General features: G+C 36.4%; 1 protein-coding gene across 1 annotated transcript; it reads right to left on the bottom strand.

Annotated features, from left to right (window-relative positions):
- Positions 1-1,402: 1,402 nt before the first annotated feature.
- On the bottom strand, positions 1,403-18,321 carry LOC306888075 (cleavage stimulation factor subunit 3-like). The gene is made up of 21 exons (XM_079446204.1): positions 18,160-18,321; positions 17,432-17,533; positions 17,185-17,280; positions 12,521-12,553; positions 11,640-11,737; positions 10,395-10,461; positions 10,277-10,311; positions 10,061-10,187; positions 9,821-9,898; positions 9,475-9,637; positions 8,910-9,019; positions 8,662-8,778; positions 7,968-8,042; positions 7,597-7,740; positions 7,056-7,158; positions 6,539-6,608; positions 5,505-5,700; positions 5,119-5,269; positions 3,068-3,162; positions 2,877-2,937; positions 1,403-1,943 (listed from the first exon to the last, which is right to left on the bottom strand). The coding sequence occupies exons 1-21, from the start codon at positions 18,184-18,186 to the stop codon at positions 1,741-1,743; spliced, it is 2,151 nt and encodes a 716-aa protein (XP_079302330.1). The 5' UTR covers positions 18,187-18,321; the 3' UTR covers positions 1,403-1,740.
- Positions 18,322-20,111: the final 1,790 nt, after the last annotated feature.

The raw sequence follows: 20,111 nt of genomic DNA, 5'->3' as shown, positions 1-20,111 counted from the left end.
CCAAACCCATCTTGAGTGTTTGCTGCTAAAAAGTTCATTTTTTAGTTTCATCTGACCATAGAAGCCAGTTTGAAGTTCCAGTCGTGTCTGACAACTGAATATGCTGATATTTTTGGCCATGACTGTATATAAATATATATATATATATATATATATATATATATATTAGTGCTGTCAAACCGCGACTAATCGCATCCAAAAAAAATTTTTGTTTGCATAATATATTTGTGTATATTTTTTGTGTATACACACATACAGTATGTATTTCGAAAATATGTACGTCTAAATTTATATTCAATAAATATATTAAATACATAAACTTTTCCTGAAATATATACATGCATATGTGTGTATTTATAAATACATAAATATACACAGCACACATACATGTAAACAAAAACTTTTATTTTGGATGCGATCAAGCATTTGCCAACACTATATTTATATATGTTTTAATTATTATTATTATTTTTTTTATATTTTTTGATCAGCTTTCATTCAGTTACTTGATGCTTGAAAATGAAATAAAATTTGATAAAAAACATAGACATCTAACATGTCTAATAAAAAGTCTAAATAAGGATAGAGAACAAAAATAAAAACAGTAAAAATATTGATAGAAACTATAACTTTCAAATATACTCAAATAACACTGAAATTTCACCTTTTTTCTTCCCAGAAAATTTACTTTTACTTTACTATTTATATAAGATATATATTATTGTGATTTATGACACTATTTATTCCACAATTACACATTTTCAGTTTAAAAAACTAATTGAGAATTTGAAAGGGAAAGAATGCTTCATTGATGCTTGAACGTTCTGAAAGCAATTTTATAATGCAACGGTGCTAAAACAGCTTGCATTCAAGGGCAGTCGTGGCCTAATGGATAGAGAGTATTACTTGTAACCTGTAGGACGTGGGTTCGAGTCTCAGATCCGGCAGGGATTGTAGGTAGGGGGAGTGAATAACCAACACTCTCTCCACCCTCAATACCACGACTGAGGTGAGACCCTTGAGCAAGGCACCGAACCCCCAACTGCTCCATTAGCTGCCCACTGCTCCGGGTGTATGTTCACTACTGTGTGTGCACTTGGATGGGTTAAATGCAGAGCACAAATTCTGAGTATGGGTCACCATACCTGGCCACACACCACTTCCCTTTACGCTAAATGTTTTGGAGGTCAAATATGACCTGGAGATATTTGTGTGAAAATCCCATCTAGGTCCTTACAGTTGTCGTCAAACTGATGTGTTCTGTACTTACTGTAGTGTAAAAACATCTACTGCACTATAGTGCATCCTAGTGGTAAGCACAAATGCTCTGACATTTGTTTCAGAGATCACTGATCTATCTGGAACACTGCTCTAAAACTGCCGGACAGTGACGTAAAACAAGCACTTTTATCATTTTGTTTTATTGGAAGCAAGTTGTGTGTGATCCTCAGTTCACTACAAAATGAATTCAACTCTTCCATCACCAGCAACTCTACACATGGCAAGTTCAGAACTATGAGGCAAACAAGAATAAAAACTTTTTACAGTATAAACCACCCAGTTTTAAAAAATAAAACTGTTAAAAAGAAACTTTGAAAGCACTGAACCAAATGGAAATGGGCGATGATTTCTGATCACTGTGGGAGTGCAGGCTTCACAGTAAACCAGGGTGGAAGCTGGAGTCTGGATGTGGGTTTAATTGTCTCTGTGTTGTTCAGGTGTGTGTGTGTTTCGGTCGGCTCATCGGATCCTCTTCTGCTGTCGCGCTCGATAGATGTCGTGGATGGGAGGTGCGATCGATCCTTTGTCTTCCTCCTCGTCTGAATCAGCGTTAGGCCGTTTCAAGGACTTGTTTCCCACAGCGTGGTTTTCTACAGGTCCGTTTCCTTCGCTGCTCATCTCTAACTGCTTTCCAGTGATCAACTCTATAGCAGCATCTACCGCTAGAGAGAGAACGAGAGCATAAGCATTATAGATCATGAACGTGAATCTCACAAAACATCACATTTTACCCTAAAACATTAAATCTAAATCACCCTTCAATGCCAAAAAATGTAATTAAAAACAGTGAAATGTGTAATATACTGCCTTTATTCTTTAATTATATTTTCTTTTTAAATAATAATAGCTCTAACAATTTTTACTAATAATGAGAATCTATCAAAAGTAATAAGAACCAAAATATATTAACTTTCTCTAATGAAGTTTTCATGACAATTAAGCCACTTTGTATTCTCATTACTATAATTACAAAATGCATTTTATTAGTATATAATATTATTATATTACTACTTTTCAAAAAAATTGTTGGTAAGATTTTCCAATGTTTTCAAAAAGTCTTCTGCTCATCAAGGCTGCATTTAATTGGTCAAAAATTCAGTAATATTGTGAAATATTACTTCAAAAATATAAAAATGCAATTTGCTCCTGTGATGCAAAGCTGAATTTTCAGCATCATTACTCTAGTCTTTAGTGTCACATGATCCTTCAGAAATCATTCTAATATGATTTGCTGCTCAAGAATTCATTATTAAAGTAGAAACAGTTGTGCTGCTTCATATTTTTCTGTATTTAAGTATTTATTTGAAAAAGAAACTAACATTCTAAATGTCTTTACTGTCACTTTTCACACAAATTTAATGCATCACTGCTGGATAAAAATATTAATTTTTTTCAACAACAATGACAAATCTTTCAGACCCCAAACTTTTGATAAGTATATCATTTTAATTTGAAACATTTATAACTCGTAGTTATATTTCTTGTACTGCTGTTTAGCACAGCAGACGTCCCTGTATTACGGTACTGAGAATGAATGAGGAATAAGCACGGAGTGAGATATTGGAGATCATACGATGATATTCTGTGATACTTACTCTCTGGTAATACACATCTTCTGAGAGACTCCATCAGATCATCAACCTGCACAAAGGGACCCTAAAAACAAAAACACACACACATGATCACACTGTCTTGAAGTCTATGTTTAAATATCTCGAAGATATCTTATTTGACATGCAACAGTTTAGTCTAAAGCATTTAAAAGAAGAAGAGGTGTTGAACTGACGGTAAAACAGCTGGGAGGAGGCAGCAGCTTCATGAGGATGACAGCAGTGGGAGGGACAGGAAACACTCCTCCAGGAACAGGATGCAGGCCGGGAGCTGTCAGGAGGACACGTCACCAAACTTATCAATGCACACAATCACCTCAAAGTAAGAACTGCGCAACTGGGAATTATCTATTGACATGTTTTTATGACTTATTATGAATTGCAAGATAGAAACTAAGAATTGTGATGCATAAAAATCACAAATCTGAGAAGAAAAGGTCAAACTTTGAGATAAACAGTTGCAATTATCTTTATTTTTTTTTTATTATTATTGTGGATGTATACTTGGAATTCCAGGGGGGGGGGATCAGAATTCTAAGAAAAAAAACTGATACGTGGGATGTAATCTCATAATTCTAAGAAAAAATTAAGAATTGCGAGAGATAAACTCAGAATTCTAAGAAAAACAAGTCGGAATTGTGGGATGTACACTCGGAAATCCAAGACAAAGTGTCAATTTCAAAATGTAACATGATTTTAAGAAATCAAATTAGAATGTAAAATCAGACAACTTGCAATTGCAAGAATGTCAGAATAGCAATAAAAACTCAATTGCGAGAAGAAAAAGTAAGAATAGGGACATACAAAGCAGAGCCCTGCACAGGCCTCAAATTTAGGCCCTAGCCCGGCCCTGGCCCAAGATGCTCAGGCCCTAGCCCGGCCCTGTGTCCAACATCATACCAGAATTACCGACCCAAGCCCGACTTTTTCCCCTTCTCCCAAAACAGCTTATAGGCTACTACTGTTTCAGCTATTAAAATAGCTCAGTTTTGTATATAATGGCAAGGTAATTATATTTCGTTTCGTTTTTTTATTAAGTTAATTTAGAAAAACTTTGAGCATTTTTTGTACGTCATAAGTTTTTTATTTATTTTTTAAGTAACGACCAAGCGGCCAGCAGCATACAGTAAGCTGATCATAGCCTGATTCATCAATTTAGCCTGCTCAAATCATCACGACTTGCCTAAAATAAAATCTATAGATATAAAACAGTTCAAGCTTATAAACATGTTTAAACGTTAAACCTAGATAAATATACGCTGTATCCAATAGTTTGTGTGGAGAGTGGATGAAAAAGCACGCTTTGCAGAACATTCAGGATTTTTTTTTCAGTGGATACGCGGTCATTTTTGCTCATAAAAGGTAAGAGTAATACATCATTCGGAACTGTAAAGGGTCTACTTTTATTTGTGTGCACTCACAATAGCAACAAAACGTTGTGCTTTTATAAAATAAAGAAAACCTTCACAAAAATGAACCGAAACTCAGCGAATACATGCCTCACAGACATGATAACTATATCTATAGAAAGCTTTAAATTACTACTTAACCAAATAAAACAAATAGAAAACAAAAACTCATTATAATCAAACCATAAAGATGCATTTCTCTCTAAAGGCGCATGTAATGAGGAAATGGCAAGTCAGGATCGGCAACTTCATCCTTACAAAACGGACTCAGAAAACACTAGTTTATTAAAATGATTAAATAATTTGAATATCTCCTTACTATTTCCCCTGGACACATTCATGGTAATTACTTTTGCTGGGGCTTTGCGGCAAGCTTTAGCCTATTGCGTGCATTTGAAAGCAGAAGTCTTCCGCTGTGCTGACGGCATGCTCTCTGCTGCGGGACACTAAACACCGTCGAGCGCTCTTGACAATCACAGTCTCATGCTGTTTCCACCAGAGTGGACATTTTTTTCATCACTAATTGATGGATGTCTAAATTATAAAAATAAGGAGAAACCTAAAACAGGCCCGAGGTCCGGCCCGCGTCTGAACTATGACGTGAAAATTGGCCCAAAGCCCGGCGCTAGAGGCATAAAAAAGTCGGGGGGGCCTGTCAGGCTTGGGCTGAAATGCAGGGCTCTAATACAAAGTCACAATTATCTTCTTTCATTTTTTTTTTTAACTGTGGCAGAATCAAGCTTCCATCTAGACCAGGGATCCTCAAACTAGGCGTCTCGGAGTTGAATGTTAAATGTATGCGAGGTGCTGATACTCACGCGCCAGATGGCGGGGCTGGAAAGGGATCATCTGGCTGGTGTCAGGTTTGGGATATTCGGGTTTGCGGTCAGCCTCGTCTTTCATCGCAGGGGTAGAAGGAGTGACCACCGCCTCTGGGAGCAATGCTGCGTATTTGGCACGAGACACATCCTGCCAATCAACATGTTCAGATGATGAGAGGATTGTTGTACTTAAATTACTGATGTATTTAAGACCCCCATATGCGTCGCTATACTTCATACGGTACAAACATGTTCATATTGTTATGGTCAGTCGCTTTCCTGCATGCGGTTTTATCTCCACTGGCATTATTGTTGTGTGTTTATGGTGTCATTGAGAGAAAAGCGCACAGAATGATTGTGAATGATTCCATTTCCTGTCGTACCTTGTAGCCGAGGGCTTTGAGCTCGCTGGGGGAGCAGGGATACAAATCCATGAACTTGTATCTGTCCACCAGCAGAGCAGTCTCCTTTCCTTCATACTCGTCTTTAAAGGCCATGAAACGCCTTCGCTCCACCTTCAGGATACTGGCCAAGTCTCCAATGTTGCTTTCAAAGGCCAAGAAACGTGCCCAGATTTCCCTGTTACACCAAAATCACGTTAACATCAGAAATATTATCCTTTTCACATTACATTTAACCCTGGGTTAAAGTCGCAATGAAACCGAATTAGTGGCAGGTGTTTTCTTCTATATTGTGGCGTACATCTAAGTGGAACAAATTGTTTAAAAAAAGATGTATGGCAGGGATTGGTTCTACACATCGGTTGTTGAATGGATGTTGAGATGTGGGCTGGAAGATCAAGTTAGAAGGTTTACATTAAACATTATAAGGCCAAAGCGTTATTTAAAAATTAAACATGCACAAATTAATTGTTCACAACTATAACATGCATCTAGAAAATATATTTCATTTTATACTGACTATATGCAACATTTCACACTTATAATTTAGTCAATATTTAATCATGCGTAATTTGATTCACTTTTGTTTGCACATCTTGTAAATTGTAAAATGTATGTAAACGTACGTATCAAAGCATTGGGTATGGTATCGCAAGGTATTTTTGAATCCAACTGGGAAAAGCCAGATTCAACCATTTCCTTGCTTCATTTTTTCCTATCAATCAGATTATTTCAGGTTTACACCACTCCTTTCAATCTGATTCAAATTTAATTCGGATTGAGCTCAGTCAACCTGTTTTCCATCAATTCATTTACTAACAGATTATTTAGTTGCATTGAAACGTAGCTTGTGTGAAACATTAAATGTTGACGAGTGTTAATCCAGGGTTAAAATAACTCAGATTTGAGCAATTATAAAGTGTGAAAAGCCTAGCAGATAGTCAGCAATATTTAAGAGCAAATTAAAAGAAACAGATGGTATATTTGCGAAAAATAATCAATAAAATCCCACTAACCCAGATTTCTCAGGGGAAAGACTGCCGGACGTCAGGACCCTCTCAAACAGGACTCTGGTGTTGTTGTCCTCTGTGATGGAGGGAAGGGCAAACAACTCAATTCATTGTCATTTTTGAAAACTCTTTCCTGGCCAGGCTTTTTACTTCTCTTGTTTTTTGGTAATAGCCTAGCGACAAGATCCACACGACCAATGTTTACTGCATGGCAAACACAGTCTCCTAGCTATCTGCTTTTTAAAGGAGATGGATGGTTTGTTTGGTCTGATAAGCGCTCATGTGTCAGATATCATCATCTGCGCGTGTAAATAAACAGCCATCTCGAGGACATGTCAACGATACGCAATCTCTCAATGCTTGGGCTGAAATCGGTTTTCTGCAGTGCTTCACCCAATGTGATAGAGGCTGGATGAAATGTGACAGGGCAGTACAGGTGTAATAAATATCACCGATTGTTTGGCAGCAGATTAAAAGGACATGGATTTACCAAAAGTGTGGATGGAGGGAATCGCTTTCTTACCGTTTAAGTGAGAGAGGTAATCGATGTAAGCCAAAATGTATTCAGGAATGTCACCGTACTTCTTCAGTCCAAGCTCAAATATCTTAAAGGCCACAGATTTGTCCTGTCGGCAAAGGAAAAGTCATTCAGTTACTCATTTTATGTTGGATATACATTTATTTAAAATGCATAAACAATCAAACGTCCTTTAGATATCTGAGGGGCATAAAGTAAAACGTCACATTATGAAATTTTTTTTTAAACATGGTTTCTCCAAAAATATCAACCGGCAAATCAGCATATGATGATGATGATGATGATTTCTAAAGGATCATGCGACTCTGAGGACTGGAGTAATGATGCTGAAAATTCAGCTTTGATCACTACATTGATAAATTATATTTTAAAACACATTCAAATAAAAAAAACATTTTAAATTATAATAATATTTCACAAAATTACAGTTTTACTGGATTTTAATTAAATGCATAAGAGACTTTTTGAAACTTGAAACTGTTGGAATGGTAGTGTCTATATAAGAGACGTGTGGTGATGAAGTTACCTTGCTGCAGTAGTACTCCATGAGAGCAGCAGTTACGTACACATGATGCCGCGTGCGAAGATCCTCTCTGGCCTTCTTAAAGATGGAGCGGCCAGACTTGATGCCTTCAGCTCTTCTGGCAAATTTCATGTACTGGATATAGACCTGAACAATTCAAGAGCATCAAAAGGTCAGTCTCTCTTTATTTACAGTGAAAACAAGGAATTTCCCAGACATTTCTGGTCGACTGTGATTACTGGAGAGGAACTGATACTAAATAATTTCTTGAATCACACAGAAATCAGACACACTAGCAGGTTTTACTCCAGAGCAGCAATTTTATTATTATGTGTCCATCGCAGGCATTTGTCTCCAAAGAGAGCTGAACTCACCAATGTAGGGTCGATTTCTTCTATGGCCAGGAGGCGGTTGTATATACTATGAACTTTCTCGTGCTTCATGCGACTCTGAGAAACACAGGTTAAAAATATAAATAGACAAAGGTCAAATTGTCAGATTACAGGGGACAGGACTCTTTTGCTCAGACCCCAGGGTTATTATAGTTAACTAAAAATAAAACTACATATTTAAAAAAAAAAAACATTCAGCTAGTAGTCAAACCAAAAAACAACTAAACGTATAAAAATGTCAAATATACAATAAAATGACTAAAAACGTCAAATTAAAATGAAAACAGTAAATATAAAATTCTAAATATTAATAAAAGCTATAATTGTATTTTAGTGATAGTAAAGTAACACTGGTCACAAGCATAGATTAACATCCACATATTCAATACTAAGAAACCTGCCCATCATGCATGAGTGAACCATTCTTACAAATGCAATTAAAAAAGAGGTCATTTACATTTAGAAGTCTTAAAGATAGAGTCGCAAAACAGCCTATTTAATTGTAAAGGTAAGACAACAGAATATAAGTGGAAAATAAAACTCAATTCTGACTCTTTTTGGTGCAAGAGACCTTGACTAACATAAGCAGACTTCATGGGCGACCTTAAAATGCAGCAGTAGTGTAGAATAGGCCCTTTTATAGGTAATAACAGCTCAGGTCATCCAGAGATCTTACCTCTTCATAATCTGCAAAAGAGAAGTACAGCAGCATGTTCTTCTTGAGTAGAGTTCCTATGGCACGCTCGTAGATGTTAGCTGCCTCATCACTGAACAGCTTGGCATTGTTCATGTCCTGAATGAGGAGATCATGAGAGCAATAAGATCAAAATGCAACAACACCTAAGCAACTAAATGCAACCAAAGAGAAACAATTGTGTAACCAGCGGTAAAACGGTGTTTATATAAAATGATTTGCAAACCCACCCCTTTTTCTGCCAGTAGTTTGCTGGACTGTTCCAGATACTGGGCAGCTTCGTACCAGACGTCCGGGTGATGGCCGAGCACCAGAAGGCACTGCTCATAGGCGAACATCACTGCAAGCGACAAATAAAATAATTAGGTACAGAAAATGGCCTGATTTAACAACAAACTTCTCCATCCATCACTAAACTCCACCAGAGAAGATTTTAGACTGTGTTTGCAATGCACTTCAGTACATTTATGTTTATATTGTTGCAAAATGTAAACTTACTCCATTTAAAAATAAGTATGTTATACTTGCACAGGCCAATATATAACATATAGCAAAACTCAAATGCATGTTTGCAAAATGTAAACTATATTAATGTCCAGCTCTAATCTGTTAAATTCTAAAATACGGCATGACGATATTAAGATTATATAAACATCAACATCTTGATTTTCTGTTAAGCTGCTCTAAAATGATTGGTGTTGTAAAATAAAGAGATGCTCTACACGGGACTAAAACAGCAGATAATCGATTGCCAAAACCTGCAGCTCATAATTTATGAATCTTCCTGTAAATCACCTCTCTTGGTGATGAGGGTCTGATCTTCGGTACGCAGTGGGTTGCTCTTTTCCCATTGGATGTATTTCTTCCACATCTCCACCTGCTGGGCCTCCTGTGGGGAGTTCTGGGGCGGCACTGAGGGGGCGTTCCGGTCCAAACCCTTCATCACTGTCTCATACTCCTGAACGAGAGTACAATCACACCATCAGCACAGAGAAATAATAACAGAGGAACATGACAAGAAGATATGCAGATGCGATTGTGAGAGATTTATACAAATCATACTTTATTCTTGAGCTTTTTTTGCACATATAAAACCCTGTTGCTGTATCCCATCATACACTTTCACCCGTGCAGAACTCACCTTGGCGACTCTCCTGGCGTTCATGTAGTCTCTGCTCCGGTCTTCAATCATCTTTTTGGCCAAGTGCACGTTTATGCCCTTTATAATGGAACAAAAGCTATTTATGACAAACTAAAGACAGTACGTGCACATTACAACCAAATTAACAATAGAAAGCTGAAGATTTCTCCTGACAAATCTGAATTCTTGCTGAGTATCCTGAACCAAAATAACAGATCCATTAATTGTCACTGTACTCACCTCTTCATATTTGCTGTAGTCCCTCCAGAGCTGCTCAATGTTAACCATGGGGTTGACGCAGCCTCTCTGATAAACACGTCTGACGGCTGTGATGCGCTGGTTCTCAGCGTATGACCCCACAGCCTCTCTAGAGATGCATAGAGAGCCCTTTAAATGCCTTATCAACTTCTTTAATGACCGTGAAATGAGTTTTGAAAATATAAATGGTGCACTTACACTCCTTTGAGGAAATTGATGTAATCCACCCAAATCTAACAGAAGGAGAAGAGTTTTGAGTTAATATCCATGATGGTATAGAATAATTTAGGGTAGAACGAACTGTCAAAACAATCACCTGATAGGACATAATCTCCATCCCAATCTTATCCAAGGCAAAATCATAAGCCTGTGCCATCTTTTCCCTGCCAAAGAACAGCACATTGTGAGTATTTAAAGCCACTTTTTAAGTATGTGCAACAAGAAAACATACAACTAACAATGCACAAGAGTGACCAAGTGATGTCCGTTTTAAGTAGTGATAAAACCAGCATCAAAAAAGGTTTTAAAATTAGTCAAGTAAAAATCAGTAAAAAAAAAGAAAAAGAAAAGAAAAATTCAGGTCCTTGCATTCTTGCATTCTTCTAACTTAAGTTTTTATCCCCCCCTCATACAAACTACAGTTCAAAGTTGTCCTAAGACAAGAACACATTTTGGTTTTAGGACAACTTTGATGAAAGGTTTTGATCCACTTCAAATATTGACTAGTGTATATTATCAGCATAACAGTGAGAATCAATTTGGTTATTAAGTATTATCCCTCTTTTACTTTAATGACAAAACTTGATATTAATGTTATCCAGCATTATTTGAGAAAGTTTCAAAGAGCATCTAGTGTTTCCAAACTAAAACTAGACATGATATTTTGCATAGTCATTGTCAAAAATTGACCTATTTGATAAGCAAACTAATTATAATCCAGAATCTGATTTTTTCCTGATTCATTCATCAGCCTCTGTTTTATTTTTTAAGCATTAAAGTAATTTCTTCTAGATTTTGAATCCCAGATTGAATTGTGTTCTCAGAGCTTTTTGACCCCTCTGTATATGTGACCCTGGACCACAAAACCAGTCTTAAGTCGCTGGGGTATATTTGTAGCAATAGCCAAAAATACATTGTATGGGTCAAAATTATTGATTTTTCTTTTATGCCAAAAATCATTAGGATATTAAATAAAGATCATGTTCCATGAAGATATTTTGTGAATTTCCTACCGTAAATATATCAAAACTTAATTTTTAATTAGTAATATGCATTGCTAAGAACTTAACTTGGACAACTTTAAAGGCGATTTTCTCAATATTTAGAATTTTTTGCACCCTCAGATTCCAGATTTTCAAATAGTTGTATCTCAGTCAAATATTGTCCTATCATAACAAACCATACATCAATGGAAAGCTTATTTTTTCAGCTTTCGGGTGACAAATTGACACTTATGACTAGTTTTGTGGTCCAGGGTCACACATTACTGTATAATCAATCACTTTCTTAAAGTCATTTGATCACTTCTTTAAAGCCATATAAACACAACTGTATCACATACTTATAGCTGGGCAGTTTCCCTTTGGTTTCCCGTACATATGAGAGGTAACACTTCCACAGGTCAATGTGCAGAACCTTCATTAAGCACCTCTGAAATAACTGAGAAAGAGATTGAACAGTGAACAACCCCGTCTGACACACAAGACACCGCACATACAGTACTGACTCATGCACATACACTTAATTACGGTAATCCTTTAACAAAATATTACTGTGATAGCACCATCATACAGATTTAGGATTGCATAATCATGATAGAGACAAATACAAACACAGAGTCAACAAATTCTAGATTATGGTGCAAAATTATACTAAAGGTATAATTATGCTGCTTACATCGATCATTGCACTTCAATATAATCCTGGATGATTAACATTCATATATCATGGCATTTGCATGGCAATCTAAAGTAATGCAAAGGATACCATGTCCTAAAAACCACAGTAGCACCATGGTACTTATGTGTTACAGTTTTCAGAAACAAAAGGGTCATGTGAGGTATGTGACTCAAAATTGACCCCGTATGACTTGATGCTAAAATGCATTAACAGTGAATTGCTCACTGAACTGGGACCAAAAAAAGAAAAGACAATATATCCAACAAAGAATCAAATCTGTAATGTGCCTTTCCTCATTTTATAATGTCTGATTGCTGGATTTAGAAGAGCAAACAGGATATTTCTAGTCAAGCAGGGTGTTATTTTACTTGATTACAACATCTTGGTGTTTACTCTGAGCTTTTGAGGGTCTAAAGTGGTGACCTAGATAAAGCTCAGCTTTTATGGTCTCACACCTGTGAACTTGTCTGTCACAACAATCAAGAGTAATATCACACGATCAATAAATTCGACATGTGGTTTCATGCGATAACAAACGCTTACCTTTTCAACCTTGTCATAGTTTTTAGCCTTGATCTGTGGACACATTTGAAAACCAATATTATTAAAAAGTGATGGTCTGCAGCAAGACTGAGTTGCTTCACACACAAACCCTTTAACGTCAACAATGTGACATTCACACAACTCTGCATAATATTGCGCATATAACTCCGTTTATTAAAAGCATGTGATGCTGCATATAGTCACATGTTGTTTCACTAGAGCTTGATTTCATGTGTGTGTAGACAGGCCACAAAGCAACCAATGTTGTGATGTGTATTGGGAATTATGTGTTAGTAAAAATATACATTTTTGGAGTGCATAGTCCTGAAAAAGCATTAACCCTATGAGCTGCATCTGAAGCTTTTACAAAGCTATTGTTTTTGGCTCAGTAAGTAAAAACAAGTACTATGGAGTTGGGAATGTGTCATAAAATATCATGCTCAAATGATGACGATAACTTACAATACAGGTTTACTCAAGTTTATTTCTCTTATTCAAAATCCAACAAGCCAAAAAAAAAAAGGATTATCACAGGTTACATATCAACATTTAATCATTTTAGTAGTTACATTTAAACCTCAAATAAATTCTTTGCTTTGAATAAGAGCCAACAATAAACAGCAAAAACGTTGCAATACTGTGTATTAAAAAAAACAAGAATATTTCTTAAATCATTTTTCGCCACTACATCATACACAGAAATAAAACTTCAAGGCTCAACAATAAGGATTTATCTCTGCTGGCATGACACAAATATAAATAAATAACTTTTTGTGTGTCAGAATAAATATAATTTTTCATTAAACTGTAATTTCCCCCAAAGCTGCCACAAGTGCAATGACAGTTATAAAAGCTGTCGGGATGGGATATAACAAAATAAAAAAAGGTAACTGCAACTGAACTCACAATTCTGAGTTTATAAAAGATTGTGAGTTATAAACTAACATCATGCAATTTTTGACTTATTTTTCAGAAATAAAAATAAACTTGCATGTCTGAGAAGAAAAGTCAGTATTGTAAGAAAAACCCAATTGCGAGAAAACTTGTAAGAAAATAATTGTGAAATAAAAAGTTGCAATTATATTTTTACAATTTGTTTCTAGTAGCAGAAAAAAACAATTGCGAGATGCAAATTTAGAATGTTGAGGAAAAAGTCAGAATTCTCAGTTTATATCTCACAATTCTGACTTTTCCCCAGAATTGCTAGAATAAAAGTCTCAATTGTGAAATAAGTCACAATTTTGTAATACTGTGCGGAAATGGCCTTGCATGGCTATGAATTCATAATCATGCTTTACAGTGCAAAACGTTTGTTTTTAGTCCTCACTCTATTCCAAGAAATGTTTTTAAGCCTATTTCTGGTCATTCAGTAAAATAATGATAAAAAATCCAGATGTTTACATTTATGGGATGCATGATTTAATTGCAAACTGATAGGGCAAGTGATTCAGATAAGCGGCCTAAAACTCAAAATAAGAGTCATGAACTTGCGCAAGTTTCAGTATTCTGATAAAATACAAATGCATTCCTAAAGACAAACAGCAGTTAATATGAAAATTCTCTCATGTACTCAAATTGTGTGTAAAATGATGAGAACTGATTTTAAACATTTAGTGAAATCTTTTGGAGAGCTGTGGTATGGTAGTATAAAACCACATGAGTGAGAACTCGCAAGAGTGAAGCGGATATACAAAGACTACCTGAAACCAGATGTTTGAATCTTAGAGCAGATGCCATACATTTGCAATTTTCTCCGAATGATTTCACTAAATGTTTCAGAGGAACAGAAGCTCTGTAGGATTGTGTAACTATCCTGTTGGGCCATTTTCTTTTTAAATAGACTACCAAAAAACGGTTGCCCGTTATCAAACAGGCCATCAGGGACTGAAGCATTTTCACTGACAACAACAATGGCAGATTTATTTATTTTTTTTAGCTGAATGAATTGTTAATTCTTAATTGTGCAAGTGTACTGTACCGCATTCTAGTGTAGCAACATTAGAAGAAAAAAAAAACTTTGTAAACAGAAAACGGTAAATTAATAACATTAGATAATATGCCTGTCATCACTAAAATCTTTTTCATTTACTCACCCTCATGCTGTCACCTTACTTTCTACTGTAGAACATAAAAGGAATAATATTCAACTGTTTTCCCTCCATACAATGCAAGTTAACAGGATCCAAAACTACACTGGTCCCCATTCACTTTCATTGGACAGGCAAAACAAAAAGATTTTGTCTATTTTGTTCCACAGAGGAACGTCATACAGGTTCAGAATAACATGAGGTTGAGCAAATAATGACAAAGTTTTCATTTCATGGTTAACTACCCCAAAGGCCATTTCAGATCACCTCTGTGGTCCTTCATAATGTTAATTCACATTAATATCGCTGAGATCAACTGTAACAGGCAGTGTGTCTGTGCTCCAGGGCAAATGGTGACAGCCTGACATACTTAAAAGCTCCAAACGAAATCAAAACTCAGCATGACACAGTGTGAAAAATACTGGTACTGAGGCAGAATGGCTCTGTGGCATGATCACTGCAGGACTGCCGTCTCCATGCCTCGGACAGACGCACACATGCACACACACAGAAATTACAACGCACATTACAACAAGCCAAACTTGTTACAGTGCATTTTATTACAGTAGGGGTAAAAGAAAAAAAACTTTTGACAAAGTAGAGAAGCAAATTATAATCAAATAGCAATTATTTTCATGATTAGAAATACTCAATCATACTGCAAGTAATCTGATCCAGATGAGTGCATAAACACCTAAGTGATTGGTCCTTGATTGTTCTAATATCCACCTTATTTTTAACTTCAGCGCAGTGAGAAAGTGCTTGAATGCGCGAGGCTTCCGGTGCTCTCCGTTATTTTAGCTGTACCAATACAGTCCGTTATGTTGCTTGCTACTGCAAACGGGTATTTCTTGTTTTAATTCATTATGACAATCATAAACACACTGGTTTGTAGCACTTTTACTGTTTACAGCACTTTGTTATTTACCTATAGTGCCTAGTAAATCTGAAGGCTTGCACATTCAAGTTGCAAAATAAGGTGAATGCTACTTCAATTGAGTACACAATCACATTAAACAGATTTTTCAGACCCTTTCAAAGTTAAACCCAAGTGATAACAGCAAAAATTGGTTTATGATTTGCAAGGGGGGGTCACAATTGGGGATTTGAAATTAAGAAATCCAATATTACTATATATATATATTTTATATTAAACACAGCTCTCCAATTATTTGGACACACTATCCATGGTGAGGTCTCTATTTGGAGAGAGAATTGTGTGGACGTGCTATTGGGAATACAATCCTAACTGCCCCTTCACTAAGATCTATTTTACATTTTACCTTCACGATTAAAAACGGTTCAGACTGCAAATCAAAATTGCCGCAAACACCTCAACTCAAAAGAAAATAATTATTTAGAAGTAATTACAAGTGATAAGAGTAATTGAACAGGATTGTCTGAAACCTTTCTAAAATGCATTCACAATATTACTGCAAACTGTTGAAACTAAAAATGACATCAAGTTAGTAACATTAATTAATCTTGAAGCAAATGTAGGTTCTTTTACTGATATTAGACGCATTTCTTTGGGAATGAAGCTTGACGGTTTTGGATTGGAAAATGAGAAACCCTTTCTGTTTCACTGCTATAAATGAAACATTTTTAGGTAATTTCCTTCATATCTTTATATTAGGAAAGAGCAAAAGCTTATTTGAAAGAATGGTGGATGGCAAAATTTGCAAAGGTAGTATAGATCCATGTTTTACAGTGGGGCAAAGGTCAACTGTAACAATCAACTAGGCAGATAAAAGCATTACAACTACCCTCCACCAAGAATTTGTAAGAGTATATAAAAAAAATAGTTACACATTTAGCTTTCTTTGTGGCATTACTTCATTTAAACCCAGAGGAAAAAATTTTATTTGCCAATTTAATGGGAAAAAAACTAATTCTATAAAAATATACACAAATGTAAGTGACTGCAGAAGTTAGTTGAATTAAATGTGTGCACCTAAATGTTACATGTAACATACTTACCATTACATTAATTAATCTGTTCCTAAACCGCGCACCTACATATGAAACGTTTAATGCTTTTTTTCCATATTCCCTTAAAGAAACACCTTGAAATGTAAGAGTATGTGACCGAGGTGTTGCATTTTGTAGTGGCGAGTGTGAACTTGCAAAATACCACATAATTTGCCTCAGGATTTAGACAAACTAGTTAATGTGAGAGCTAGTGTGCATGCTAGACTACAACTCGCATGAATAAAACGGAACGAGGGACTATATGGACAAAATCTTGAATAATTAATTTGAAAAACCACAACACCGTCAAAGAAATGACACAGGAGGCAAGAAATTGACACAAGTAATAAAGGCTAAAGCACTCCAATACCATTAAAATTGTTTTAATGCTGTTGCAGATAAAACATGCAACAATATCACCTCATAAAACTGAAAAGTATAAGGAAAAGAATGACTCCTAATGATACAAGCTATGAGTTTCCCTGGACTCCCTGCGGTTATTGTGCATTGCTGGTGTTGTGTGAATATCACATTGTTGATCAAAATGGGGAAGAAGCATTGTCATGCACAGATAAGAAAAATTATTTAATTAAAATAAAGAGTAACCTCAGCTTCAATGTATAGCTTCCAGAATCTGCCCGAACTGGGAAACTGGGCGACAAGTCGCTCATAGGTCTTCCTTGCTTTGTCTATGGGTTGATTCTAAAAGAAGTAAAATTCATTTACATACAGAATCATAAGGGTACGTCCCAAAGACCGTTTACATGAAACAGCAGCAGATGTGCCGTCAGAGACCCCCGTTCCCTCCCACGTTACCCCGGGTGAGAAAGAATGCAACCCTGTGTCACTAAACCTGTGCTTCACGAATCAGTATGCTCCAAGCGTCGAGGTCATATGGATTTTCTTCCAACTTCTTCTCTGCTTTCTTCACCTTCTCTGGGATGTACTCAGCCGCCTGATGAGGGAAACAGAGCAACAGGTGACACTGGAGAAATGAGGACTTATTCATATTTTGGACATATAACTACTAAATCAATGGTTCTCAATCTTTGCCATGAAGTGTTGTAAATATCTCACGTCTTTGAATCTCTACTAAGGATATAAAACTATAAACCAGGTTGGTGTAATAAAAAAAGGAGGCTTTAAAACCACCAAAAACATGTTTAACAACAAAGCTCCTAGCTGAAATACAATTGTTGCACTTCAAAAAGGTCATGAGCTGCCTTTATAGCGCACATTTTCACACTTATCTTAAAATACTGATGAAAGTAGTGTTCACTCAGCATATATCGTGATATCAGTAAACAGCTAACCCTGAGTGAGTGTAACACACAAAGGCATCGTGGTGTTGAGCTGCAGTCATCGCCATTCACCGGAGAAACAGCATTACGACCACCTTTCTCTGTTCTACTACCTCCACAATTTCTCTTATTACAGTAATGCTGCACAAACACTCGATGCATCCTGTGCTAAACGTGCTGTAAACATCCACACAACAGTCTGCTTCAGGAGCGCTCTCTACAGTTAGGCCGCAAACACGAGCACTTGATCTCAAACACCTCACATATGTCTTTACTTTACCTGGTCCGGTGGATTTTCGGTGGCCATGATGGAATATGAGTGCGATCCGAGTAAAGGAACGTCGACTGCTCAACTAACACAAATAAACTAAGCGCAGGCCGTGATTATTGCAGCATTGTTTACTTGTGCGGCCGCTCGCCTCTCACCGCGCACTAAAATGGCAGCAGAGCGAGCGGAGACGTTGCGCCACGCCCACCGGAAACACCTCACTTCAAAATAAAAGCCGCTAGAAATCGAATAATGATAACAATGCATTGAAGAATGAAGCCTTGTTAAAAACAAATGTATTATTCCTGGATGTTAGTTCAGTAGGCTGTCATCTCTAGCTTGTTTGGAAGAGAAGCTATTTTACATTTACTAATATACCTGTCATTTAAACAGACAAAGCTCTATAATACACTTTATACAAATAAGTACACACACGTAATCTTATTTACTGTTCAGTGTTCAATAAAACGAATAAAACGAACATCTATGTTTTGTTATTTTCGAAATCACTATTTTGTAATACAATAAAAAATATTCCTGTAAACAGTGAAATATATTCATCTAATTCAGTCAGGTATAAAGTATTATACTACAACCAATGTGCATGAAATTGCACTTATTTATTTATTTATTTTACATAAAGTATATTTAAAAAAAATCATATATACAGTATATTAAATATATAATATCATATATATAATATAGTATAATAGTATTATATAATATATTCTAATTCTATTCTTTAAAAATAAAAAATAAATTGCTTTTAGACTTGCACTCTATTAATTTACTAACTGCTTTTTTCTTTAAAAACTAAAACACTAGCTTCTCTGTTGTTTTTGTATTCTATCTATTTGTTTTCTTTTTATTTATTATACAATTGACAAAAGCAAAAAAGGCCGCTAACACTAGCTTGCTCTATTCTTTTTCTATTCTAAAAAAAATGACTTTGCTACGTGTACTGCGTTAAGCTAACTGAGACTTGCTCTTTTGTTGATTTTGATTGCTTCCATTGTCCTCATTTGTAAGTCTCTTTGGATAAAAGCGTCTGCTAAATGATTAAATGTAAATGTAAAAGTATCCACCTTTTTCGTCAATGAGGAAGTAAGCCTATGGGTGAGACTTCCGGTTCAATAGCTGTTATAGATAACGCCTGCATACTATCCATCCTAAATTCTATGTGATAGTAGTAATTTTCAATACTATTTAGGGCAAATAGGGTGGATAGTATGCACATTGGGACGCAGGGAACGAGAAGAATAACAACATGCAGTAAACTGGCCACGACAGCCATCGGCACGGTTCTTGCAGCCATAGAAGGCAAACTCCCATGTGCTCTCAGCCCGAGCCATTGGGTGGAGGTCACAAGCAATTGACTACATTGTGGAGGATGTCATTAGTGCCTGGTCAAACAATCCCACTGCAGCGTCTAGAACATGGGAAACTGGGCCTGTCCTAGTTCTGCTGCTGACTCAGTCGTCTGAGGGAGGAATGTCACTCATCCTGCTGGAGTCAAATCATCCCTCAGGCAGTGACAAGCCAAAGACCACCTTATTTGATTCGCTGATGACCGCTCTATATATGTCTAAAAGCAGCAGTCACTTCAGCTCGCAGGACAACAGTTACGCGGCCTCAGAGCGTTTGCATCAAAGCCTCGCAGATTTAATTAACTGCATCTTACGATGCGAGACGAGTGTCTCGAAGGAGGTCAGAATGGCAGCTAGAGACTTTCTCCATTATTTTGTGGAGGAACTCGTGCAGCGGCTTTTTGTGTCCTCCGCTTTCCCCCGTCCTTCGACTCTCCCTGAAAATACTCCAGTCATGCCCTTCATCATCAAAGAAGAGGATTTCGGTCTGACAGTGGTGGATCATCTGACAGAGCTGCTGGTCAGTCAAGTTTTTGACTTGCTGGCAAAGAGATTTCCATCAGGTGAATCTGTCAAGACTGAACAGAAGAGTCGTGA

The sequence above is a fragment of the Barbus barbus genome, assembly GCF_936440315.1.
Source record: "Barbus barbus genome assembly, chromosome: 22".
Lineage (NCBI taxonomy): Eukaryota > Metazoa > Chordata > Actinopteri > Cypriniformes > Cyprinidae > Barbus > Barbus barbus.
This window is presented reverse-complemented; position numbering and strand designations above follow the sequence as displayed.